The 27499-nt window shown below is 44.9% G+C and overlaps 1 protein-coding gene across 2 annotated transcripts in view; it reads right to left on the bottom strand.

Annotated features, from left to right (window-relative positions):
* TNFRSF14 (TNF receptor superfamily member 14) overlaps positions 1-27499 on the bottom strand; it is a 187559-nt gene that overhangs the window by 106249 nt on the left and 53811 nt on the right. For both annotated transcript variants that reach the window (XM_068240693.1, XM_068240692.1), the window contains exons 2-4: positions 25986-26079; positions 21560-21688; positions 12093-12242 (exon numbers count right to left, since the gene is read on the bottom strand). In XM_068240693.1, coding sequence (XP_068096794.1) covers positions 12093-12242; positions 21560-21688; positions 25986-26079 — 373 coding nt within the window. The remainder of the gene's footprint in view (positions 1-12092; positions 12243-21559; positions 21689-25985; positions 26080-27499) is intronic.

Below are 27499 nucleotides of genomic sequence, written 5' to 3'. Positions count from 1 at the left end.
TTTCAAATTGCATATAAAGCCATGACAGATAAAATGCATACAAAGGGTCTTTAAATAATCAAAATGCCGTGCAGCACCAATCAGCGCCCACGTGGGCCAGGTAGTATCTCTATGCGTCGGTATTGTTCCTTGCTTTAACTTGGTCAAGAAATATACTCTTTTGCAAAACGGCAGTCATTTCCCATCTCAGGTTTTATCAACTGTGCCACCACAATTGTTATTTATGTTATTTCTTGTTTAAAATGTTCAATACAGTATGTAAGCTGCACCACTCGAGCTTTAAGAGAGAGGGTTTCGGAACACTATCGTGGGACTTCCAAGGACAATTTTGGAGGTTCCAAAGTTTCGCATCATTCTGCTGTATGTCATGGGGGTGACCTTTCTTCTTTTAGATTCCAAGGTGTGGAGAGGGTCATGCGACTCATTAGAGGGGGGACATCCAGAGGAATCTCTTGAAACGGGAGACATATTGGATCTGGCGGCTTGGCACTCGCATTCCTGACGGTCCCAACTCTAGGTGGGACCTTAGTTTGTTTTATAATTTATGAAATTCCTTTATTTTTGTCTCCCTTCTCGAGCGATTACTAGTTTACTTATTCATAGGTAGGTTGTTGTGTAAAATGTTTTTAGACAAGCATTTTTTATAAGAAATTATGCACTTTTGATATTATTGACTCTATTTGTACTATGTCCCTTTTAATTGTCCCTATTTGTAATACTTATTGTATGGACTGCCCTTTGAGGCATGACTGCTTGTATAAATTGAGAGCTGTGAGAGATTTTTTAGCTATGATTAAGGAGCGATTGCTAGCTCCGATACGCGTGAGCTAATATGCCCGTCTGTCCAATACTGATGTTTTTCCAATAAAAAAAAAAAATCAGACTTTTATTCATCCAGTTGAGCGGGTCCTTCCCTCATGTAGTCAGCTTGGGTGTGCTTAGTCCTGCTCCTAGTGAAGTATGGCGTGGTGAGCGGTATTTCTTCCTCAGCATGCATATTAAGAAATGGTTCTAGGGTCAGCACAAAAATTAATGGGGACAAGGGGCACCCACCTTGCCTGGTGCCATTTGATAATGTAAAAGGAATTAGATAACAGGTGGTTCGCCTCAATACGTGCAGATGTGAAGGAACACAATACATTTATCCAATTCCAAATTTTAGGCCCTAGTCCAATATTGCTTAAAGGGACACTTAAGTCTCTGGAAAAAAAAATGAGTTTTACTCACCTGGGGTTTCCAGCAGCCCCTGCAGCTGTATTGTGCCCACACAGACTCCATCAGATGCTCCTGGCCCTGCCGGCAGCCACTTCTGGATTTCGGCGACAGGAGTCGATAGACCGGGAACACGAGTGATTCTTCGCGTTCCCGACCACAATAGCCCCCTCTATGCTGCTATATGCTATAGCAGCATAGAGGGCACTATTGTGGCCGGGAACAGGAAGAATCACTCGCGTTCCCGGCCTGTCGGCTCCTGACGCCGAAACCGGAAGTGGCTGCCGGCAGGGCCAGGAGCATCTGATGGAGTCTGTGTGGGCACAATACAGCTGCAGGGGCTGCTGGAAACCCCAGGTGAGTAAAACTCATTTTTTTTTCCAGAGACTTAAGTGTCCCTTTAAGCAATATTGGACTAGGGCCTAAAATTTGGAATTGGATAAATGTATTGTGTTCCTTCACATCTGCACGTATTGAGGCGAACCACCTGTTATCTAATTCCTTTTACATTGGACCTGGAGCATCTGATGGAGTCTGCGTGGGCACAATACAGCTGCAGGGGGCTGCTGGAAGCCCCAGGTGAGTAAAACTAATTTTTTTTTCCAGAGACTTAAGTGACCCTTTAAAGTAGCTCTAATGTAGTCCCAAGAAACTCTATCAAATGCCTTCTCAGCATCCGCGGAAAGAAAAACGCCCTTCATGGAGAGCCAAGAAAGCCATCTATGGATCCCCAGTGCTTTAGTTGTATTGTCCTGTCCCTTCCTCCCTGGGACAAACCCAACCTGGTCAGTTTTGTTAGATTTGTAAGTAAGGGGGACAGTCTGTGTGCAAGGATTTTAGCAAAAAGTTTGAGGTTGCTGCTGAGGCACGAGATTGGCCTGTTACTTGCACAATTTCAAGGGTCTTTCCCTTTTTTCATAGATAATTGTAATATGAGCCTCCAGGAGCGGGGGGGGGGGGGGGGGGGCTTGGAATTGTATGCATTGTATGCATCTACAAAGGGTTCTACAAGTGTACTACCAAAAGTTTTGTATTGGAGGTCAGTAAGACCATCTGGCCTAGGACTTTTACCTGATTTAAGTCATTTTACAGTGGTTAGGAATTCTTCTTGAGAGATTGCGTCATCTAGCTTATCCAGAACGGTGTTCTCCAGTGGTTTGTACCCATATTTGGGAAGAAGGTTCACCATCAGCTTTTGTCTGTTATAAACATGGTTGCTTATAGGCTGATGTTGATCAATATTGTACAAACTAGACTAGAACTGCCTAAACGCCTCCAGTATAGATTTGGAGATGGTCTTTTCTTCCCCTTTCTTATCAATTACAGTTTATGTGTTATTGGGCTATTTTCTATTTTAGTCTACGTGCTAGTGAAGCTCTGGCTTTGTTGTTCCACTCGTACCAGATCTTTTCTGATCTTGAAAGCTGCCTCTTAGCTGCAAAGTTTAGGATATTGCTTACTTCCTTCCTCAAGTTTGTCAATTCAGTTAGGCCTGACTGTGCTAAGCTTTGCCTGTGAACCTACTCCAGAGCAGTCCTAACTCCTTTTCATTCAATCTGGAGATAATGGTATATTGGCTGCCATGTGACTGACTGCCATAGAAAAGAAAAGCGCTGTAAAAACAAATATGTGTTAAAAATTCTTCCGCTCCATTAGTATTATATGTCCACTCTAAATGTGGTCAAGATATTGGTTCATTATAGGACCTAAAGGTCAAAACTAAAGTATAAGCACCTACAATGTCAGCCATTTCTGGAAATGATCACCCAATTTGTTTCAGATTGAAACCAGACTACAGTAGAATTTCCGTTTTCCTTCCCATATGGGGATTAGTACTGTATATGCTGGATAAATGTAGCTTCTGGTTGCTTGAGAGTTACTATTAAAAACAGGTGTAAGTAATACTGTACTATACCTCTTACTATACCAACACCATAAACTCTGTATTAAGGTTAAGCTACAGTGTGGTACTTATAAACAACTAATAACAAAACATGTTTTATTGCTGAATACTGTAGTGTAAAATGGCTTTCTGATTCCTGCAAGGCAAGGATTTATTTTTTGGTTGCTTCTGGGCCCTTTCACACTGGGGCAGTGCGGTAATTTCACTGTACCCCATCGCAGGGCAATAAAGGTCTATGGAGACTTTCATTCTGACGTGGTACGGCATAATGTGATGGATGTGACGTTTTTGCTGCATACCCGATGCTGGGACAGATCTACATTACTGTGCGGTTCTGCGTCGATTTGCAGCATGTGGTGGACTGAAAGTCATGTAAGTCAAACGCGACACATGTCAGTGTAAAAACCTGCCGCATGTTTTACATGTCGCGTTTGCACAGAAGCACATTTTTGCAATAGTATCACTTCCTGCTTGACCGGCTGCCAGACGGCAATTATCGCGCACTAACGTGGTAATCCCCGAAGGCCTGTTTCTGCAGTCTGCCCCCTGCACTCCTACTGTCCCCACGACTTCTTCCTGATCCCCTCCGGCCAGTGGCGGCAACCTCCGCAAAGCTGGCCTGTGGCCAACAGTCAGCAGGTACTGCACACTCTTGATCGAGCCGCGCGCAACCTGGTCACGTTCCTGGATGGAGGTAGCCTTCTGCACATGCGCAGTAGCGAATTACGTGTACTGCACATTCCCAGAACGCTCCAAACCAGGGGAGCACGACCAGGGTGTGCAGTAGCCGCCGACAGGCCAGCTTTGCGGGGGTCGCTGCCGCTGGCCAGAAGGGATCAGGAGGACATTGTGGGCACAGTAGAAGTCCAGGAGGCTGGAAATTCTGGTTAAAGCGGACCTGAACTCTTGCATAGCACACAATAAGTCTTTATTCCACATATAGTTGCTGAAGAAATTCACTGCTCTGTGTTTATTTAGCCAGATCAAAGTGTCTAATTCATTTTAATCAGCAACTGTGAATAGGCTGCAGGTAGCTCTCCCTATACAGTTAACACTGAGGCTTGACCCTTTCAATGCTCCCTGCAAAAGTTAAACCAAGGGTTTCCATAAATTGTAATGAAGAAATTGTTTTCCATAAAGGTTATTATGCTGTGGCTAATCTCTCAGAGCTGAGAGGAAGTTCTAAGTTTAGTTCCACTTTACTGTGTCATAAATAACTGAAATTCTACTGTATTACGTTTATCTAGAATTTTCCTATGTTCTGCTTTATTGTTTCTTTAGTTACTGTCCTATGATTTCTGGGAACATTCAGAAAAATGCTGACCACAGTTACATATGAGAACTGACGGTATCCAGTTCACTTTTTAATGTGAGATAAATTCAGGTGACTTTCTCTGCCCTGATATAACATTGCAAACCTTGATGCAAGCTTATTAGACTAAAAAACGACTACCGTATATTGCGAGATGCTGGACCTACAAGTATGATTTTGCTGCAGTAAAGCACACAATTGTAAGCTGGTCATTGTTCTTTGCATTTATGAGGGAAAAACAAATTAACCAGTCAATACTAAAACATGAGAAGAAAGTACTGACACTTAGTTTCAAGTGTCTGATCGATCGTAATATGGATTGGAAACTGCGGGAAGGGGAGTCGGACCCCCTCCTTCACCTGGACCCCTTCCGTGCTCCCCATCCAGCTAGTTTTGTTAAAATCATCAATCAGCTTGCAGCGAACAGGAAAGTCACTCACTTCCTTGTTCCACCGCTCAGCGCGTGACTTCCTGCAATGCTGCCCACTGACGTACAGAGGGCGGCATTGCAGGAAGTCACGTGGTGAGCAGTGGAATGCAAGGAAGTGAGTGAGTTCCCCGCTCGCCGCAATCAGATTTATGATTTTAATGAAACTAGCTGGAGGGGGACAACGGAAGGGTCCGACCCTGCTCCCCGCCACTGTGCCCGCTGCCCCCCTTCTTGACTGCTAGCCCTCCAGGCAAGGCAATCCGGGTCTCTCTCCGTTTTTGTGTGCAAAGTTCCCTATGAAGAAGGAGATCCGTTTTTGTATTGCCTTTCAATGCCCCTGTGTGTATCCGGGGTCCGTGAAAAGCCTGCAAATCCGTACTCTCCGTTCAGTTTTTCAAACGGGTCCCGTGGATCAGTTTTTTAAAGTGTACAAAGATGGCCGCTATTTACAGCTTTGGTATCCGTGGCTCCGGTTTTGGTCTGGGCCAAAAAATGGAGCTACAGAACCGACCCTCACTCCCTTTCATGTTCTTGTATTTTAAGTGGTTTTAATTGCTGTGCCATAACCTTATGTAATTAAGGACTGGTAATTCTACTTTCTCGCATTTATTTAGAAATTTGTCTAATTGTAATTCAATCAATGTTGACTGAACTTTTGAAAAGGACTGTGCAATCCAATTTAGCATTACAGTATTATTTTTATTTCTAGAGCCAGATACATGAGCAGTTCAACATACTGTACAATCAGGACTAGTGACACAAGTGCTGATTAGAGTAGCCGCAGTTGGATTGTGCATGGTAATCATACCATGCACAATCACGGTTTGCAGTTTTTTGGGGGGCGGGGCGAAGTAGCGGCTGGGATGCAACGTAGCAGCGGGTGCAGGAACAACGAACAATGGCAAGGATAAATACTCACTTGCCGGCGGGTCCTGCACGCGTGTACTGGCTTCTTCCTCCTTCCTGAACGAAGCCAGGACACGTGTGCATGAACTGCCGGCAAGTGAGTGTTACCCCCGCCGCTGCGTCTCCCCTCCCCCCGGCTCTCTATACTGCGGGCATCTATCCTGGATACACCTATTCCTGGCTACCTATGCTGCAGCCACCTACTGCTGACTACACCTATCCCTGGCTACCTATGCTGCAGCCCCTCACTACTGGGTACACATATCCCTGGCTATCTATGCTGTGACCACCTATTACTGGCTTCACCTATCCCTGGCTACCTATGCTGCAGCCACCTGTTACTGGCTACACCTATCCCTGGCTATCTATGCTGCGGCCACCTACTACTGGCTACACCTATTCCTAGCTACCTATGCTGCGGCCACCTACTTCTGGCTACACCTATCCCTGGCTACCTATGCTGCAGCCACCTGTTACTGGCTACACCTATCCCTGGCTATCTATGCTGCGGCCACCTACTACTGGCTACACCTATTCCTAGCTACCTATGCTGCGGCCACCTACTTCTGGCTACACCTATCCCTGGCAACCAATCCTCTGGCCACCTACTACTGGCTACACCTATCCCTGGCTACCTATGCTGCGAGCACCTACTACTGGCTACACCTATCCCTGGCTACCTATGCTGTGGCCACCTACTACTGGCTACACCTATCCCTGGCAACCTATCCTCCAGCCACCTATAACTGGCTACACCAATCCCTTGCTACCTACTACTGGCTACACTTATCCCTGGCTACCAATGCTGCAGCAACCTACTACTGGCTACACCTATCCCTGGAAACCTATGCTTCGGTCACCTACTACTGGCTACACCTATCCCTGGCAACCTATCCTCCGGCTACCTACTACTGGCTACACCTATCCCTGGCAACCTATCCTCCGGCTACCTACTACTGGATACACCTATCCCTGGCTACCTGTGCTGCAGCCACCTATTACTGGCTACACCTATCTCCAACGCCACCGACTTTTACAGGAGCAGGGTGAGCCTTTTTGCAGTTTTACCCGGCGCCCCAAATCTCCCGGCGGCTTAATCATATGTATGCTAAGGGAATAGGGCATTCCACACTGGGGTGGAGGGGGGCACATTGTTTAATGTAAAGGGGGGGGGGGGGTCCGGGTCCAAATAATTGTAAAATACTGTGTACCGTCATACCGTGGTAGTTTTATAGACGGTTATCATACAGTGGAATTTCATACCGTTGCAAACCTATTGCCGATACATACTATTGATGTGTAGTTTGAATAACATCACCAAAACTGATAGATGTTAATTTGATAAATTGCACAGAAACAGAAAACAAAAGGGGGGGGGGGGGCACTGCCCTTGTGAGCTTACGATCTATCATTATCATGAAAAAAGAAGTAAACTGTTTGAACCCAAGGAAAGTCCCCAGCCTAGATAACCTTTCGGAGCTTTTTCTTTTACTTTCATTTGCGTCATATTTTCTGTTTCATTTTACAAACACTGACCAAATTTCAAAAATACAGAGAAATGGCATGGTGTGATACTGTAAATCACGGTAAACGTGCAAAACATACAACAGGGGGAGCAAGATACATGAGCAGTTCAACATACTGTACAATCAGGACTAGTACCACAAGTGCTGTTTAGAGTAGCCGCGGTATACTGGTACGACGGTATACCACGGTTTGATTGTGCAAGGTAATATGGTACTCGTATCATGCACAATCACGTTTTACCGGTTTGGGGGGGGGGGGGTGCGCGACATAGCGGCTGGGATGCGACGTAGCGGCGGGTGCAGGAACAACGAACAATGGCAAGGATAAATACTCAATTGCCGGCGGGTCCTGCACGCGTGTACTGGCTTCTTCCTCCTTCCTGAATAAAGCCAGGACACACGTGCATGACCTGCCGGCAAGTGAGTATTTGTACCCCCCGCTGCGCACCCCCTCCCCCCCTTGGCTCTCTATACTGCAGGTACCTATCCTGGCTACACCTACTCCTGGCTACCTATGTTGCGGCCATCTACTACTGGCTACACCCATCTCTAACGCCACCAACTTTTGCAGGAGCGGTGTGAGCCTTTTTACAGTTTTACCCGGCGCCCCAAATCTCCCGGTGGCTTAATCATATGTGTGCCGAGGGAGTGGGGCCACATTAATGTAAGGTGCCCCCCCCCCCCCCCCCGAGTCCAAATTATTGTATAATACTGTATACCGACATACTGTGGTAGTTTTTTAGACAGTTATCATACCGTGGAATTTCATTCTGTTGCAACCCTAGTGCCGATACATACTATTGATGTGTAGTTTGAATAACATCACCAACACTGATAGATGTTCAATTGATAAATTGCACAGAAACAGGAAACTAAAGGGGGAGGACACTGCCCTTGTGAGTTTACAATCTATCATTATCATGAGAAAAGAAGTAAACTATTTGAAGCCAAGGAAAGTCCCTAGATAACATTTCTGGTCATTTTCTTTTACTTTCATTTGCGTCATATTTTCTATTTCATTTTACAAAACACTGACCAAATTTAAAAAATACAGAGGAATGGTATGCAGTGATCACAAAACAGAGGACAAATCAGTATGCGTTGTGTAATCTCTGAAAATGGTTAAGATCTGATTTCTGATGCTACTGATTATCACACACCACTTTTCGCACAAGTTAGTAATTTAGGTAATATCAATTTATAACACAAGATATGTTTATAATGCAAGCAATACACAGTCTCAATCAACCGAACAATAAAAACTAGTACTTATGACCGATCAATTAATATAGAAACATACATACAACTCTTCCTGGATCAAGTGCGCGCATAGGCCGCGCGAGCCCACTTGTGCATTCGTGGGCCGGCTCAGTCAGCAATTGCGCCCACTTAATCCAAGAAGAGGTGCTACGCAGCTCCTTGAGATTAGTGACAATACTAATCTTCCACTCGCATCTCCGGAAGCTTCCTGCGCAGGCTCAGTATGAGAAAACAAAGCGGGAGCGAGTTGCATTAGTCTAGTTAGATGAATCATTGGATGGGGGAGGCGGCAGGGGGACGGTAGAAGCCTCAGGTAAGTGTAAGGTTTTTTTTGTTTTTAAATAAGCCCACAGAACCCCTTTAAGGTAAGTATCTGATTTTGTACCAGAGTTTCGGCTTGGGTACACTTTAAACACCTCTACAGATGTAAACTGCCTGTGCCTGTGTTAACCCTGTGAGTGAATCCCTCCTCCACCCCCTGTGCAGTGTTTGATGGCATAGTGGGAGGCAAGGGGGAGAGGATCTATACGAGTTTGGCTGGCCATCGGACTAGCCCTACCTCCCGACAGCGTAGAGTTAAAGAAATGAGGTGGGAGTGTATGAATCAAGAGGCGAGCTAATGGCGCCACCATTCTCTGCACCAGGCCAGGACCTGCGGAAACAAAGCCTGAGAGAGGCAGAACAAGTTACAAACCACATTCTCCTCACTCTCAGCCCACCCTGTCTGCCTGCCCTTTCACTGCATCCCCATGTGACACCACAATTGCTGCCACACATGATCAGACCTTCCCATTGGCTCCAGTACATTGTACTCCTGCACACCCAGCCCCCCACTCTTGAGCCTTTTTTGGGTATTTAAAAGCCTGTTTAATCACAGTGCTATGTGGTCGTTCATATCTACATTATCTACAAATTTGATGGTTGACAAGATTTGACCATACAGTATCTAGGACAGTGAAATGAAGAAGGCGGACTCCGGCACTCCAATGCAGAGATAGTTTATTCAAGCACTGTACACAACTTGCAACAGGTTACAATACGCCTGTGTATCTAGGACAGTGATTCCAAACAAAGGGCATTTCTTATCTCTGTTAGGCTCGGTTTACATTAGCGTTTTTTTTCCCCGGAACATAACCGGAACATATACCGTACAAACGGAATGGATATGAAAGGATCCAATGTTAACCTATGGATCCATTGACATGCGTCCGTTGGTACGGATACGTTCCGGACCCCGGATCCAAAAATTGCTGCAAGCCCTAATTTTCCGGACCGTTCTGCCCATCGGAATGGATCCGGACAAAAAATGCTGCAGCATTGGGGCAATGGAAAGTAGCTTCACACTAGTAAAGAAATGGACCGTTCCCAGGGGGATGGGGGCATGGGCTGATGCGAACCTGAGCGACGGGAGGGTGAGGGAGGGTGCAGCAGCCAGGCGGGTGGGTGAGGGAGGGTTATACATACCTAATACATACCTAATCTTCTGTAGCAGCCGGCGGTAGAGGCTTCCATCTTCTACCGCGTCATATGACTACATGACACGTCATGTGACTAATCACATATCGCGCTGTGTAGTCACAGTGGAAGAAGAGGAAGCATCTACCGCCAGCTACTACTGAAGATTAGGTATGTATTTGCTGACTGAAAACGGATCCGATCAATCATTGTAGAGATGCGTTTTCACTATGTGAACCGGGCCGCGGACAGAGCCATCCAGATACGGTGAAGCGGAGACCGTATCCGCTCACCGCATCCTTTTGGCTCCAAACGCTAATGTGAACCGGGCCTAAGTGGAGAAGTGCTGCTATCCACCATGCTGAGTATAAGTTCCAGCTTTCACATATGACATATTGGACCAAATTCATTAAACATCAGTAAGATTGCTATCTAAACACAGCAATCTTACTGATGTTAATTAATTTGGATTATTAGAAGCACACCTTTAAATAAAATAATGCATTTAATGGCATAATTAATGCAAAAATGAAAAAAAAATTATACACAAGATTTTAAGATTATGTTCAAGAATAATAAGATCACAAGATGATAGTATATTTCTCTCTTTGTATAAATCACATGTGAAATGTTGAAATAAGGATAAAGGGCTCCTGCAGCTCATTACTCATGGAGGAAGAAGGGAATTTTTAGGCAGTCTATACTTACTATCAGCTATGAATGCTCATAGCTTATTGCAAATTCAAGGCAAAAGGTCAACTGCATAAAGACATGTACAGCACTAATATACAGTATATTTATCCAAACTGAAATGGAAGTTTATAAAGATTTTATACATACCTGGAGCTTCCTCCAGCCCCATACGCTCTGATCGATCCCACGCCGCCATCCTCCTCTGCCCACAGCTACGAGAACCGGCTCCCTGCTGTTCCGTCAGTCGGAGTCAGTCTAAGCGTAAGGGAAGTGCGCTCTTTGCGTATCTCTGCAGCAGCCGCTGGAGAGATACGTAGACGGCGCACGTCTCATGCGTAGCTGGCTCCGATGACGTCAGCGACGGGACCTTGTTCTCGTAGATGCAGGCAGCGGAGGATGGCGGCGTGGGATCGTTCAGAGCGTATGGGGCTGGAGGAAGCCCCAGGTATGTATAACATCTTTTTCATTTTCCAAGCTCAGGTACATCTCCGATTCCCTTTAAAGCGGTATTAAACCCAGACATAATATTCAATAAAAATGTGTATACATACAGTTGTCCATACTGTTGTCATATTTGCTTTTGGGCAAAAGTATTATTCATTTAGAAATTACAAGTTCCCAAAGTACAGTTTTGTTTGCTCTGGAAGCTGCCATTGCATTTAATTCATAGCTACAGTATTTATATATTCTAATGTACCCAGTGAATTTTTCTGAGTTGTCTGCTGATCTAGACAGTTAGGGCCCATTCACACTTAAGCGATTAGCGGGCGATTCCCACTAATCACAAAAGCGCTAGCACTTTTTAAAACGCTAGTGCTATGTTACCCTGCGGCAGTGTTCTCACTGCCACGATTGGCGCTGATTGCGGGCATTTTGCAATTAGCACCAAACCTGCAGCATTTTTGGAGCGATTCTGAAGTGATCACATTTTCCGATCGATTTCCTATTGAAGTGAACAGAAACCGGTCGGAAATCGATCAGAAAATGATTGGAAATCGTTCGGAAATCAGATCGGACATGTTGGAAATAATCTATCTGACAGTAAATCTGCCGAAAAAAAAATCTCAAAGTGTGTACCTAGCATTAGAAGGAGTTCCACAACTGCCAGGGAATGTTTACATTCTTCTCTTGCTACAATTAAAGTAAACACAAGATAATGTTATCAACACTTTAGATGTGGCTCTCACTGCAGGGAGCTTTCTATTGCAAAAGTGAGTCCTGTGTTTAACTGTTTGAATGCTGTTCTGGTAAAAAAAAAAATTGTGGTAGTATATTATATGCTGTAAATAATCTTTTAGCGCAAAGATGGAATGCTGGGTTTCATACCGCTTTAAATAGAATTCTATAGCAGTACTTTACACTACCATTTACAAAATAAATTGTTGTAGTTCTTACCTAATACTTTTACGTATGTTCCTTTGGGACAAATACTCTGTGGTATGCACATATCACACATGTCTCCATTGGGGCAGTAATAACCAGGTATGCATTCACATTCTGCATTCGCTTTTCTTGTGCATTCCTTTTTTACCTTCATCCTAGCCCCTGTGTACAATACAAATAACATTTCTTTTCATTGAACTATTGAAATAGTCTGTTTAAAAAAATAAGCATTTTTAGAAACTTTTGAGAAACGTAAAAGTTAAAAACAATATATGCATAAACACAGCGTAAAGCCTCATGCCTAGATAGGCCGAGTCCTGTGCAGACATGTTGCTAGCCTGCAGTATACATTTAAGGATTCTATCTCATGTAAGCCTGGGCTGCTAGACACAAACGGTCTACACATTTCCTAAAGAACTGCAAAAAAATTGGATGGCAGCTGCACACTGTTGGTTTCATTTCATTTGCAGCTTGGTTGAACTCGATGGACGTATGTCTTTTTTCAACCCAAATAACTATGTAACTGATTAGGAGCGCTGCCAATTTTTGTGCTGTTCTTTAGAATCTTATTAAACAGACAATAATATGTTCTAACCTTTAAGCATTAGCATACCTCTGTGTTTTTTTATGTTCACCAGAGATGCAATTTAACCAAACTTAGAATATAGCTGTAAAGTAGCTGTTAAATAAAAATCAAAACTAGTCCTTGGTAAAAGAACTTGTAGAGGGTGTAGACAGGAACAAGGAACATCGATCGGGCCCTAGCAAATCTAACGCTTGAGTACATTTAAGAGTGATGTGCAGGTACTATAGTTCATCCAGACGCTGCGCTCCCATGTGTGCCAGCCAATAATAATAGTAGTCCTCTTGCAATGATGTCACTCAAAAGAGAAAAGAAAACAGACAACCATAGCGTAATACTGTTTTAACCCTTTGCCACTCTCCCATTTACACCAGTGCTCCAGAAAGAATCCGTGCTTACACCACCAAAAGGTCTCACAGATCCTCGCCAGATAGTGCAGCTGCCAAGTCACAGACAGCAATACAGCATTTGTAGCTATAAGACTCCCCACACTCTCCCTTATGTGCAAAAATTGGTGGGACATGAATGTGCCCCATTCCTATCAATTGTTATATATATTTTTCCTTAATTATTTGCTTATTTATTAATTGTACTGTGTTTGGGGTGGGGGGTGGGATATGGAGGCGTACCCGCTGCGCATCTGTGTGTCTGATGATATATGGATGTGCGGCATGTGCATCTGTTTGGAAGCCTTGATCACTGAATGACAGCTGAGTTAGCTGTGAATGTATTCATATTAACTGGTTTGTATGTCAATACATTGAGATCTAGCCTGCTCTATGTGTCAGATATATTGTAATTATGTAGATGTGTCATATATTGAAACTGTGTAAAATGCGTTGTAACTTATTTGCTGCTAGCATATTGATGTGGATATGTGCTCGCATAAGGGGTTTGAGGAGTTGATGTTTAATTTTAATCTTATTATTACCTTGTGAGCATTAAGTGTAGTGTTGCCATCTAGCAACCAAGATAGGATGATATACTTTATGTCACTTAGCAACGTGACAGCCAATCACGGAACCGTAATACCGGCAACCTATGTCACGAAATGATGTAGGTGGGCGGCGCTTACTATGCCCAGAGACTGACAGCTGTCTGGCCAATGGGAAACTAGAAGCGCGGTCACGATGGGCGGAAGTGATGCGTCTGCTGAGACTGACATGGCATTATATTATTGGAATGAGGGCGGAAGTAAGCTTGCGGCCATCTTAAAATAGGGCAGTTTGCCGTATTGGATGGCAGAGAGGGTTTTTCACATTTAAATACGGTATAGTACAATTATTTGGACCCGGGGCCCCCCTCTGTAGCCACTAGTAGGTGCTCGCTGCATAGGTAGCAAGGGGTAGGTGTAGCCAGTAATAGGTGGCCGCAGCATAGGTAGCCAGGGATAGGTGTAGCCAGTAATAGGTGGCCGCAGTATACGTAGCCAGGGATAGGTGTAGCAATAGGTGGCCGCAGTATACGTAGCCAGGGATAGGTGTAGCCAGTAATAGGTGGCTGCAGTATAGGTAGCCAGGGATAGGTGTAGCCAGTAGTAGGTGCTCGAAGCAAAGGTAGCCAAGGATAGGTGTAGCCAGTAGTAGGTGCTCGCAGCAAAGGTAGCCAGGGATAGGTGTATCAGCAGATGAGTGTTGCATATTTTTTCCAGAGGTAAACCTGTTAACCTATAAATATTCTGTTTATAGTGAGCTACGCACCCACTACTGACTAATATTGATTATGATGACTTTTAGCCTGGCCCTTTAAGTAGTTGATAATCATTTAAGGCAAATATCGATAAGATATTTGACAGTAGTAGGTGCTCGCAGCATAGGTAGCCAGGGACAGGTGTAGCCAGTAGTAGGTGCTCGCAGCATAGGTAGCCAGGGACAGGTGTAGCCAATAGTAGGCGCTCGCAGCATAGGTAGCCAGTAGTAGGTGCTCGCAGCATAGGTAGCCAGGGACAGGTGCAGCCAGTAGAAGGTGCTTGCAGCATAGGTAGCCAGGGACAGGTGCAGCCAGTAGAAGGTGCTTGCAGCATAGGTAGCCAGGGACAAGTGTAGCCAGTAGTAGGTGGTCGCAGCATAGGTAGCCAGGGACAGGTGCAGCCAGTAGTAGGTGCTCGCAGCATAGTTGGTAGCCAGAGAAAGGTGTAGCCAGTAGTAGGTGCTCGCAGCATAGGTAGCCAGTAGTAGGTGCTCACAGCATAGGTAGTCAGGGACAGCTGTAGCCAGTAGTAGGTGCTCGCCACATAGGTAGTCAGGGACAGGTGGAGCCAGTAGTAGGTGCTCGCAGCATAGGTAGCCAGGGACAGGTGTAGCCAGAAGTAGGTGCTCGCAGCATAGGTAGCCAAGGACAGGTGTAGCCAGTAGTAGCGTGCTCGCAGCATAGTTAGCCAGGGACAGGTGTAGCCAGTAGTAGATGCTCGCAGCATAGGTAGCCAGGGACAGGTGTAGCCAGTAGTAGGTGTTCGCAGCATAGGTAGCCAGGGACAGGTGTAGCCAGTAGTAGGTGCTCGCAGCATAGTTGGTAGCCAGAGAAAGGTGTAGCCAGTAGTAGGTGCTCGCAGCATAGGTAGCCAGTAGTAGGTGCTCGCAGCATAGGTAGCCAGGGATAGGTGTAGCCAGTAGTAGGTGCTCACAGCATAGGTAGTCAGGGACAGCTGTAGCCAGTAGTAGGTGCTCGCCACATAGGTAGTCAGGGACAGGTGGAGCCAGTAGTAGGTGCTCGCAGCATAGGTAGCCAGGGACAGGTGTAGCCAGAAGTAGGTGCTCGCAGCATAGGTAGCCAAGGACAGGTGTAGCCAGTAGTAGCGTGCTCGCAGCATAGTTAGCCAGGGACAGGTGTAGCCAGTAGTAGATGCTCGCAGCATAGGTAGCCAGGGACAGGTGTAGCCAGTAGTAGGTGTTCGCAGCATAGGTAGCCAGGGACAGGTGTAGCCAGTAGTAGGTGCTCGCAGCATAGGTAGCCAGGGACAGGTGTAGCCAGTAGTAGGTGCTCGCAGCATAGGTAGACAGTAGTAGGTGCTCGCAGCATAGGTAGCCAGGGACAGGTGTAGCCAGTAGTAGGTGCTCACAGCATAGGTAGCCAGGGACAGGTGTAGCCAGTAGTAGGTGCTCGCAGCATAGTAGGTAGCCAAGGACAGGTGTAGCCAGTAGTAGGTGCTCGCAGCATAGGTAGCCAGTAGTAGGTGATCGCAGCATAGTTAGCCAGGGACAGCTGTAGCCAGTAGTAGGTGCTCGCCGCATAGGTAGCCAGGGACAGGTGTAGCCAGAAGTAGGTGCTCGCAGCATAGGTAGCCAGGGACAGGTGTAGCCAGTAGTAGGTGCTCGCAGCATAGGTAGCCAGGGATAGGTGTAGCCAGTAGTAGGTGCTCACAGCATAGGTAGCCAGGAACAGGTGTAGCCAGTAGTAGGTGCTCGCAGCATAGGTAGCCAAGGACAGGGGTAGCCAGTAGTAGGTGCTCGCAGCATAGTTAGCCAGTGATAGGTGCACCCAGTAGTAGGTGCTTGCAGCAAAGGTAGCCAGGGACAGGTGTAGCCAGTAGTAGGTAGGTAGACAGAATGAGGTGGCCGCAGCACAGAGACCCGGGGGGGGGGGGGGGGGGGGGAGGGAGAGGGGACGCCGCACCAGGGATAAATACTCAGTTGCCGGCAGCCAGGTCCTTCATGATGTACGGGCTTCATTCTACTTCTTGTTCTTGCATCATCTTGCAATAGCACCCAGGGGGCGCTGTTTCAGGGAAATGTGATGCAAGAACAGGAAGTACAAAGCCAGTACATCGTTCAGGACGGAGCTGGCTGCCCGTAAGTGAGTATTTGTATCCCCGCCGCTGTTCGTGCGCTCGCCGCTGCCTCCCAGGTCGCCTCGCCCCCTAAAACGAGATTGTGCATGGTATGATTACCATGCACAATCAAACCGCGGTATATCGTCATACTAGTATACCGCGGCAACCCTACTACATAGATCTGTTAAGATTGTACAATCTAGATTCTATCATTAGTGGACACCTTTAAAGTTTTAAACAGGTCTAGTCTTCACTTTATTAAAGCCAAGAGAGCCCTGTGGCTGAGACCCTATGTCACAAAAATTTAATCAAAATAAAATTTAGTGAAGATTCTTTATGATGGCTTCTTGCCTTTTGGTGTTAGAAAGGACACTATGACAGGCTTAATGGGTAATAAAGAATTTAACCTTCAAACCTTCAAATAAAGTTAAATGATTATACACAAATAAAAAATACAAGAACACATCTTTGTTGAGATCTATAAAAGCTGTCACATTAATTAAAGACCAGGGGTGGTTTGCTGCGTGGACTCTCCAGCCCGCAGCACAGATCAGGATAGAGCCAGGGCGATCAGACTTACCCCCTTTTTTCCCCACTAGGGGGATGTCCTCCTGGGGGGGGGTCTGATCGCCGCAGGCTTGCTGCGCTTTGCGGGGGGGCTCTTCAAAGCCCCCATCCGCAGCGTTTTCGGCGCTCCGTCCCTCTACCTCCCCCTGTGAGCGGCGCAGGATGGATATCCGTCCTGCGCATTGTAGGATAGGCTTCAGCCTATCATATGCCGGCGATCCCCGGCCAATCAGAGGCCGGGGATCGCCGATCTGCCTTACGGCACTGCTGCGCAGCAGCGCCGTATGTAAACAGCGGGGATTTCTTCCCCGCGTGTTTAAATTTTGCCGGCGAGTCACGATCACCACGAGCAGACACCCTCCGTGAACTGACATGGAAAGGTTTCCATGGTAACCCACTTAAGACCTGCTGACGCCTATGGGCGTTAGCTGGTCCTTAAGCGGTTAATGGCACAACTGGCTACAAAATCTTTTTGAAGGTGCACTTGTCCATATTTGTCCAGACAATGAAAGACCGGTTTGGTATTGCTGGATATGGGCAGTCAAAGTATCGACTCCTTGGGACCTCGGCATAAAAATCCCAGACTACAAATAGTTCTTCTGAACTTCTTATCCAAGGCTCACCTTTTCCAACAAGAATACCCTTGTCAGCAGAAGGAAAAAAAAACTCTGGCCCAGGGCAAATTGTGCATGGGCGTCCAGGCCATGCGCGCTCCCTCATCTTGCTCCGGTTGCCGCTCCTGCGGAAATCACTCCCAGCTCCCACACAGATCGCTCCCAGCTAAGGGGGCAAGAGGGAGCGCGCTCGGCCAGACTGCACCTAGACAGACTGGATGACTTAACGGGACCAGTTGCGGGTAAACCAGGCTGTGACTGAAGATGACGAAAGAGTGATCAGGCCAGAGGGGGCTGGTGGAAGCCCCAGGTATGTGCAATTAGGTCCATAAATATTGGGACATCGACACAATTCTATCATATTTGGATCTATACTCAACCAGAATGGATTTGAAATGAAACAAACGTGATGTGCTTTTAATTGCAGACTGGCAGCTTTCATTTGAGGGTATTAACATCCAAATCAGGTAAACGGTGTAGGAATTACAACAGTTTGCATATATGCCTCCCACTTGTTAAGGAAGCAAAGGTAATGGGACAGTTGGCTTCTCAGCTGTTCCATAGCCAGGTGTGTTATTCCCTCATTATCACAATTACAATGAGCATATAAAAGGTCCAGAGTTAATTTCAAGTGTGCTATTTGCATTTGGAATCTGTTGCTGTCAACTCTCACGAGGAGTTTCAAAGAGCTGTCAAGATCAGTAAGCAAGCCATCATTAGGCTGAAAAAAGAAAACAAACCCATCAGAGAGATAGCAAAAACATTAGGCGTGGCTAAAAACTGCTTGGAACATTCTTAAAAAGAAGGAACACATCAGTGAGCTCAGCAACACCAAAAGACCTGACCAAAGGATTATTTCCCTGTGAAGAAAACACCCTCCACAACAGTTGCCAGATCAAGAACACTCTCCAGGAAGTGTGTGTGTGTGTGTGTGTGTGTGTGTGTGTGCGTGCGTGCGTGCGTGCGTGCGTGCGTGCGTGTCAAAGTCAACAATCAAAAGACTTCACCAGAGTGAATACAGAGGCTTCACCACAAGATGTAAACCACTGGTGAGCCTCAAAAACAGGAAGGCCAGATTAGAGTTTGGCAAACAATATCTAAAGAAGCCTTCACAGTTCTGGAACAATATCCTATGGACAGATGAGACCAAGATCAACTTGTACTAAAGTGATGGGTAGAAAAGAGTATGGAGAAGTAAAGGAACTGCTCATGATCCTAAGCATACCACCTCATCACTGAAGCATGGTGTTGGTAGTGTCATGGTATGAGCACGTATGGCTGCCAATGGAACTGGTTCTCTTGTATTTATTGATGACGTAACTGCTGACAAAAGCAGCAGGATGAATTCAGAAGTGTTCCAGGCAATATACAGTGGGTTGCAAAAGTATTCGGCCCCCTTGAAGTTTTCCACATTTTGTCACATTACTGCCACAAATATGCATCAATTTTATTGAAATTCCACGTGAAAGACCAATACAAAGTGGTGTACATGTGAGAAGTGGATCGAAAATCATACATCATTCCAAACATTTTTTACAAGTCAATAACTGCAAAGTGGGGTGTGCATAATTATTCGGCCCCCTGAGTCAATACTTTGTAGAACCACCTTTTGCTGCAATTACAGCTGCCAGTGTTTTAGGGTATGTCTCTATTAGCTTTGCACATCTAGAGACTGAAATCCTTGCCCATTCTTCTTTGCAAAACAGCTCCAGCGCAGTCAGATTAGATTGACAGCGTTTGTGAACAGCAGTTTTCAGATCTTGCCACAGATTCTCGATTGGATTTAGATCTGGACTTTGACTGGGCCATTCTAACACATAGATATGTTTTGTTTTAAACCATTCTATTATTGCCCTGGCTTTTTGTTTAGGGTCATTGTCCTGCTGGAAGGTGAACCTCCGCCCCAGTCTCAAGTCTTTTACAGTCTCCAAGAGGTTTTCTTCCAAGTTTGCCCTGTATTTGGCTCCATCCATCTTCCCATCACCTCTGACCAGCTTCCCTGTCCCTGCTGAAGAGATGCACCCCCCGAGCATGATGCTGCCACCACCATATTTGACAGTGGGGATGGTGTGTTCAGAGTGATGTGCAGTGTTAGTTTTCTGCCACACAAAGCGTTTTGCATTTTGGACAAAAAGTTCCATTTTGGTCTCATCTGACCAGAGCACCTTCTTCCACATGGTTGCTGTGTCCCCCACATGGCTTGTGTCAAACTGCAAACGGGACTTCTTATGATTTCTGTTAACAATGCCTTTCTTCTTGCCACTCTTCCATAATGGCAAACTTTGTACAGTGCATGACTAATAGTTGTCCTATGGACAGAGTCTCCCACCTGAGCTGTAGATCTCTGCAACTCGTCCAGAGTCACCATGGGCCTCTTGACTGCATTTCTGATCAGCGGTCTCCTTGTTTGGCCTGTGAGTTTAGGTGGATGGCCTTGTCTTGGTAGGTTTACAGTTGTGCCAAACTCCTTCCATTTCTGAATGATCACTTGAACAGTGCTCCGTAGGATGTTCAAGGCTTTGGAAATCTTTTTGTAGCCTAAGCCTGCTTTAAATTTCTCAATAACTTTACCCCTGACCTGTCTGGTGTGTTCTTTGGACTTCATGGTGTTGTTGCTCCCAATATTCTCTTAGACAACCTCTGAGGCCCTCACAGAGCAGCTGTATTTGTACTGACATTAGATTACACACAGGTGCACTCTATTTAGTCATTAGCACTCATCAGGCAATGCCTATAGGCAACTGACTGCACTCAGATCAAAGGGGGCCGAATAATTATGCACACATCACTTTGCAGTTATTGATTTGTAAAAAACGTTTGGAATCGTGTATGATTTTCGTTCCACTTCTCACGTGTACACCACTTTGTATTGGTCTTTCATGTGGAATTCCAATAAAATTGATTCATGTTTGTGGCAGTAATATGACAAAATGTGGAAAACCTCAAGGGGGCTGAATACTTTTGCAACCCACTGTAACCTGCTCATATTCAGCCAAATGCTTCAGAACTCATTGGACAGCGCTTCATATTGCAGATGGACAATGATCCAAATCATACTGCAAAAGCAACCAAAGAGTTTTTGAAGGGAAAGAAGTGGAATGTTATGCAACGGCCTAGTCAATCACCTGACCTGAATCCGATTGAGCATGCTGAAGACAAAATTGAAGGAAAAATGCCCCAAGTATAAGCAGGAACTGAATGTCTATGTGTTCCAGACTTCAGGCTGTAATTGACTGCAATATATTAAAAAGTGAAAGTTTGATTTATGATTATTATTCTGTCCCATTACTTTTGCTCCCGTACAAGTGGGAGGCACATATGCAAACTGTTGTAATTCCTACACCGTTCACCTGATTTTGATGTAAATACTCTCACATTAAAGCTGACAGTCTGCAGTTAAAGCACATCGTGTTTGTTTTTTTCATTTCAAATACATTGTGGTTGTGTATAGAGCCAAAAATGTTAGAATTGTGTCGATGTCACACTATTTATGGACCTGACTGTATATTTCTTCTTTGTATCCCCATCTCAGTACACTTTAACATAAATGTAAATACAGGGAAGAGGTTCCATAACTCCTGTGCACACTCCTGTGCACACTACAGATGTGTTTCATATTCTAATAACAGCAGCTCATTTCCTGTCCATCACATAATTTCTGAAAAAAAAATTAACCAATCAGCTTCTGCTTTCTAATGGAACGTTGCTACCCCTTGACCCTCAATGTTTCCAGTAGCTGTTTAGAGTCTGGAAGTGTGCATTTTTCCCAACAGCGGTATCTTCTATCAGATTAGCTTCTTGTAATAGTAATTTTAATCTTGCTGTGAAGTGATGTTTAACCAGTGTGCTAAAAAGCATACTGGTGATTACTAGTGTGACAGAATAGATAATAAAGTTTCATTTATAAGTAAATAGTACACAGGATATAAAAATAAATCTCACTTGCCAGGGTCACACTCTGTACATCGTAAGCACTTTGTTTCTCCATTGAAATGATCCATATATGTTCCATCGCTGCAAGGCACGCAAACGCTACTACTTAACATTAAGGTGCAATGGGTTTTCACAACTGTGCCTAAGAGAAAGCAAATGAAACACACTTATTACATCAGATTTTACAAGCTCTAGGAAAATGACTATGCATAGAATTAGAAATGAATAATACTCACTGGTTATTTAAAAATCAGCAATTGTAGAACATAAAAATTGTTAAATGCAAGTAGATGATGGTAAAAATACACCCGTTGTTAGGTACAAACTAAGACAATATTAAAGCACACCTGACTTAAAGAGACTCTGTAACACAATTTTCAGCCTTATTTCTTCTATCCTATACCTGTTCTAATGTGGTCTGGATTACTGCAGCCTTTTCTAGTTGCACTGTCTCTGTAATATATCAAATCTTCTTTTCTTTGTCAAGTTTTGTCGACCCAGGGAAGAAGTGGCTGCCTCTGCTGTGATAGGGACAAGTTATGCACACCCCCTCCAGACTCTGTGTGTGTGCGCTTTGTTTATTTCTCACATACAGTCCCTGCTCTCAGTTTCAGATTGTCTGTGATGCAGTTTATGAGGCTGAGGGGGGGGAGGGAGCTGTTGCCTGTCACACTCTGAGAAACTGGGACTCTCAGACTGGAGTGCAGATAATTTTTTTTTTACTGTATACATGCACACACATACAAACATACACACATATTAGTGTGTATCTATCATATATATATATATATATATATATATATATATATATATATATATATATATATATATATATATATATATATATACATACACACACACACACACACACACACACACACACACACATCACTTCCTGCTTAGCGGCCATGTTTTTTGTTTGTAAACACTGCCTAAAACTGCGATTAAAAGCCAGGATTGTGGTGGGGAGTGGCGGAAACGGCAAATAGGGACCCAGGAGATCACAGAGACTCGATTGGTATGTTTTTATTGTACAAATCGGACAGTACAGATTCTCTTAAAGACAAAGCTATAGAACAAGCACAGAGATATGTTCATGCTGGATCCACTTACCTCTGTGCGTTGTCTGCACCTCTTGTCATTCCCCCTGGTCTCTGTAATCGTTCCACAAAAAAATTGAGCTTTGGCTAAAGTCAAATTTTAAACTGGATGGGATAGGCAAGCGATGTTCCCTCCTATCACTCTCCCATTTGTGCTGGGACTCACTAGAGCCCCTTTTGCAGCATTTTGCAATCGCTTTCAATTTCCTAAAATGCTTTTGCAAATGTAAGTGGTTGGAGCCGATCCCACTGGAGCGATTGCGATTAGGGAAATCACAATCGTAGGACATGCAGCATTTTGGGAGTTTCCGCTTTAATGTATTGTATAGGAGCAGGGAAATCACTTCTAGAAATCACTTCTAAAAATCACTTACGAAGCGCTACTACAAATAGCTAGCGACTGCGATAGCACTTTGTAGTGATTCCCAGCACTTCCTTCCTCTTCCTTGCCCCATTCATTCCCCTTCAAGGATATCTGAGGCAACATGACTGAATAAAACTATTTACCTAATTTGCTGCATAAAGTAGTTGGGACGTGGACTGCTTCCTCCTTTCCCGCCCGATTACCTCTAACTGCCGAGAAAAGTGTCTTGACCGAGCTCCCACACCCACTTCCCCATCCTTGACCAGCACCTGTAATGCACATTAGACACCCCGCCTGCGCAGTTTGTCAGGCTGTGCACTTAGAAGCGCTTAAGAAACATTGATAAACAATCAGAGCTCATTCGGTTTTCTGAAGACAAATACTTGTGAGATCATGGAAGAGATGAAAAATTAAATTGTTCAAGGGTTATCTGTATTAAGCTGGCCATACACTTATAGATTTCCACCCAATGTTCCAAAACAAAAGATTCCAATTGATTCAGAAGGAATCGATTCCTACCATACACTGCACATCAATTTCCAATTGATACCAGCAGAAAATGTATTGCAAATCAATCAAACTGCATTGTTGCACTTTTCGATGCAGTGTAAAGTTAAAGGCCATCAATCTGCCAATGCTCTTGCTCCACCACTGATTATTTTAAAGTTTCTATCCTGTCCAATCAATACTTTCGAATGATTTTTAGTCAAAATCAATCTGTCATTTTGGTAAATTGATTCCCTGCAGATGAATCGAATCTGCAAGAAATCAAATGAGAAAATCAATGAACGTATGGCCATCTTACCTGGAGGCAACTTCCCTGTGGTGCAGTGTAGAGGTAAGCATCAATCATGCCAAATGGTATTGGCAGAATCTATCTACCACTACAACAATTAGCTAAGCAAACAAATACATTTTCAGTCTCCTGAACACAGTTTAAAAAGGAGCACATTGAATGCTCCAGTGACGCTGTAACACCGTGGAGGTAAATTGCTAAGCCCCATTCAGTTACCGCATCGCTATACAATGCCCGTTCTGTAAACAATAAGACTGGATTGATGCCAATGTGGGCCCCACACTGGAAGCAACCATCCAAAACAATTACTCAGCCCTAAGTGAGGGAAGACAAGACCACAGAGGAGGGGCTATAGCAATTTGTGTTTAAACAACCCTACAGCTCAAAGCCCTGAGTGTTGGCACAACAGAGTCCTTTGAATGTATAGGCACCCAGATCTCAGCTGGTAAAGGCATCAAAATTTTACCCCCAGGCTTACAGATAACATTTTTGATACCTTTCAGTCAGGATTCAGGAAAAGGCACAGCACTGAAACGGCACTAGTCCAGGTAATGAATGATCTACTTACAGCAAGAGACAAGGGCGAGTGCTCAATTCTGATTGCCCTTGACTTGTCTGCAGCTTTTGATACTGTGGATCATGAAATACTAATCCAGAGATTGAAGAATTACTGTGGTCTAAGGGTCCTTTTACACTTAATCAGTTGCTCTCAGGTAAAACGGAAAGAAAACTGATTTTCAAACTAAGTCCCATGTTTTCCTATGGCACCTTTCACACTTAACGCGTTTTAACTGAAATCTTCTTCCCAATGCACTGCTATGGAGAAAACGCGTACTAACGCGCACTAACGCCTACCAACTAATTAAGTGTAAAAGGGGCCTAAGGGGTGCTATTAGCTGGTTTCAGTCTTTCCTATCTGGCAGGACACAGCAAGTAAGACTGGGCTCGCACTACTCTAATCCAGTGCCACTTGCCTATGGAGTTCCAAAGGGTTATGAGCAATCTCCATTACTCATTGCAGTCTCCATGCTCCCAGTGGGCAAAATAGTCCAGAACTATGGCCTAGGATACCACTGTTATGTAGATGACACACAACTGTATCTGTCCTTCAACCCTGGCACTCAAGAACCATCAGTATCTATCAATGCCTGTCTAGTGGAATTGCAAAATTGGATAAACACCAGCTGGTTGAGGCTGAACTCTGAGAAAACAGAGGTGTTGGTAGTATGCAGGCCACACATGATGGATAAAGTCCAAAACTCTAACCACTTTAAACTAGAAATTGGAGGAGATACCGTACAGTATTAAGACTGTGCGAAACCTTGGGGTGATCCTAGATGGCAAGCTAACACTGAGACAGCACGTATCAGCTGTCATCAAGTCTTCCTCCTTCCATCTGAGAAATATAGCGAGAAACGAGCACCTTATCCCAGCTGAAGACTTACCTGCCCCGGGTTCATGCATTTGCATCCTCCCGCCTGGACTACTGCAATACCCTGTTCATCAGATCCCCAGATAGGGTTCTGCGCCCCTTACTAGTTCAGAATGCAGCAGCCAGACCCCTAACCAATGTTCCCGCAGCTCACACATCTCCCCAGTACTGCAAACTCTTCACTGGTTGCCAGTAAAATGGAGAATCCATTTTAAGATCTGCCTGCTGACATTCAAGGCTCTAAACCACATGGGACCCAAATACATAGTGGATCTATTGGAACTTTATGCCCCTCCACTCTGCCAAAAATAGGAATCTGGTTATTCCCAGGATACACTTAACATTTGGTGCTTGGGCCTTTTCCTATGCAGCCCCTACTCTATGGAACTCTCTTCCACAGTCAGTGCGAGAGGGCCCTTCTCTGGACAGCTTTAAGAAAAAGCTAAAAACCCACCTCTTTTCCTGAGCCTTTGAGACTGTAACGCCTTTGAGACACAGCACTTTGAGTCCCCAGGGAGAAAAGAGCTATAAAATATTATTGCTATTGTTACTGTCTTTCCAGCAGTAGGTTAAGAAATAGTTACAGCAGGCTGTCTAGATATCCAACAAGTATCTAAACTTTATTTTTTAATTTACAGGTGAGGATGAATACATGGACTGCTCATAACTGCGCTGACAGGATTTAAAATTAATAGGAGCTAGTCTAGGAATGACTGACATGAGTTTGAGATTTACAGATTCACTTACCTTTATCACACATGGGGCAGCATACCCCGTTATTTTTGTACTCTCTTGGACGGCAATCAACACTTTGTGAAAAGGTCTGAGAATCGAAGTATGTCTGTCCGAAGAAGAAAAACACAAAAAGAAAAGAAAGACTATTAAAACCTCTTGAACAATAAATCTAAACTAAATGCATCAAATTGTAACCTTTTAGTCTTCTGACGGCAGGGCCACAAACGCCTACTACAACAGACTAAACTTTTATTCTCCAGAACCATGTTTTCAGTTGACAATGCTCGTGTAGATGTGTATAGAGTTTCTATAGGATGTTTCGCCATGATGACATAAAATGCCTGTTTTCACCAGAAAAAAAATCTTTCTTATTGACAATAACAGCTATTTCAGCAAAACATAGTATCATGACTATAGCTACTTCTCTAGCCTTTATGCTTTTCTATACTAAATATTGACCTGTTTACATTGCTAAATAAGACCCTTAACTTCAGGATAGAATCATTAACTTTAGGATTGCATGAGGTAAATTGTATAGTGAATACTAAATGATTCATCACCATGGGGATAGCAGTAAAACAGCTCAGAAATATTATTAAAGACAGGAGATAAGCTTTGTGAATTATGGCCAATGTCCCTGTTGTGCCACAGTTAAATGTTGTTTGCAAATGAAAGCTGAAGCAATTTTTCTTAAAACCCAAAATTCAGACTTCATTTAGTAAAATGCTTTCTTAAAGGGAAGGTTCAGGCAGTGCTTAAAAAAAAAAAAAAAAATATCCAAATCCACTTACCTGGGGCTTCCTCCAGCCCGTGGCAGCCAGGCTGTGCCCTTGGCGCCGCTCTGGAGCGCAGAAGAAGCCCGACCTGGCAGCCGGCCTGGCCAGGTCGGGCTCGCCACCGGAAGACTGCGGAGCGGCGCCGAGGGCACAGCCTGGCTGCCACGGGCTGGAGGAGGCCCCGGGTAAGTGGATTTGGATTTTTTTATTTTTAAGCGCTGCCTGAACCTTCCCTTTAAAGTGAGCCCGAGGTGAGAGCAATATGGAGGCTGCTATTTTTATTTCCTTTTAACCTGCTGAGCGGTTTGATTATGCAGCCACATGGCTGCGCATAGTTTTTTACCCCTAATTTTTTTTAATCATGTAGCTAGCCTAGCACTAGCTACATGATACCCCCCTCCCTTCCGATTCCCAGCCACCCTTCCGATCGCCGCTGGCGCCTGTGCCCGTCAGGAAATCCCGTTCTGAACGAGATTTCCTTAAGGGCTTTCCCCGTCGCCATGGTGACGAATGGAATGACGTCATAGGGAGTCCCGATCCACCCCTCAGCGCTGCCTGGCACTGATTGGCCAGGCAGCGCATGGGGTCTGAGGGGGGGCCCTATTACGCGGCGGGTAGGCGGCGACGATCGGAGAATCACGCAGCTAGCAAAGTGCTAGCTGTGTGTTTCCAAAAAAAATTATTCAAACCGGCCCAGCAGGGCCTGGGCGGTGGCCTCCGGTGTCTCTGGACATGCCTAGCTCATCCAGA

The sequence above is a fragment of the Hyperolius riggenbachi genome, chromosome 6 (assembly GCF_040937935.1).
Source record: "Hyperolius riggenbachi isolate aHypRig1 chromosome 6, aHypRig1.pri, whole genome shotgun sequence".
In the NCBI taxonomy this organism is placed as follows: domain Eukaryota; kingdom Metazoa; phylum Chordata; class Amphibia; order Anura; family Hyperoliidae; genus Hyperolius; species Hyperolius riggenbachi.
This window is presented reverse-complemented; position numbering and strand designations above follow the sequence as displayed.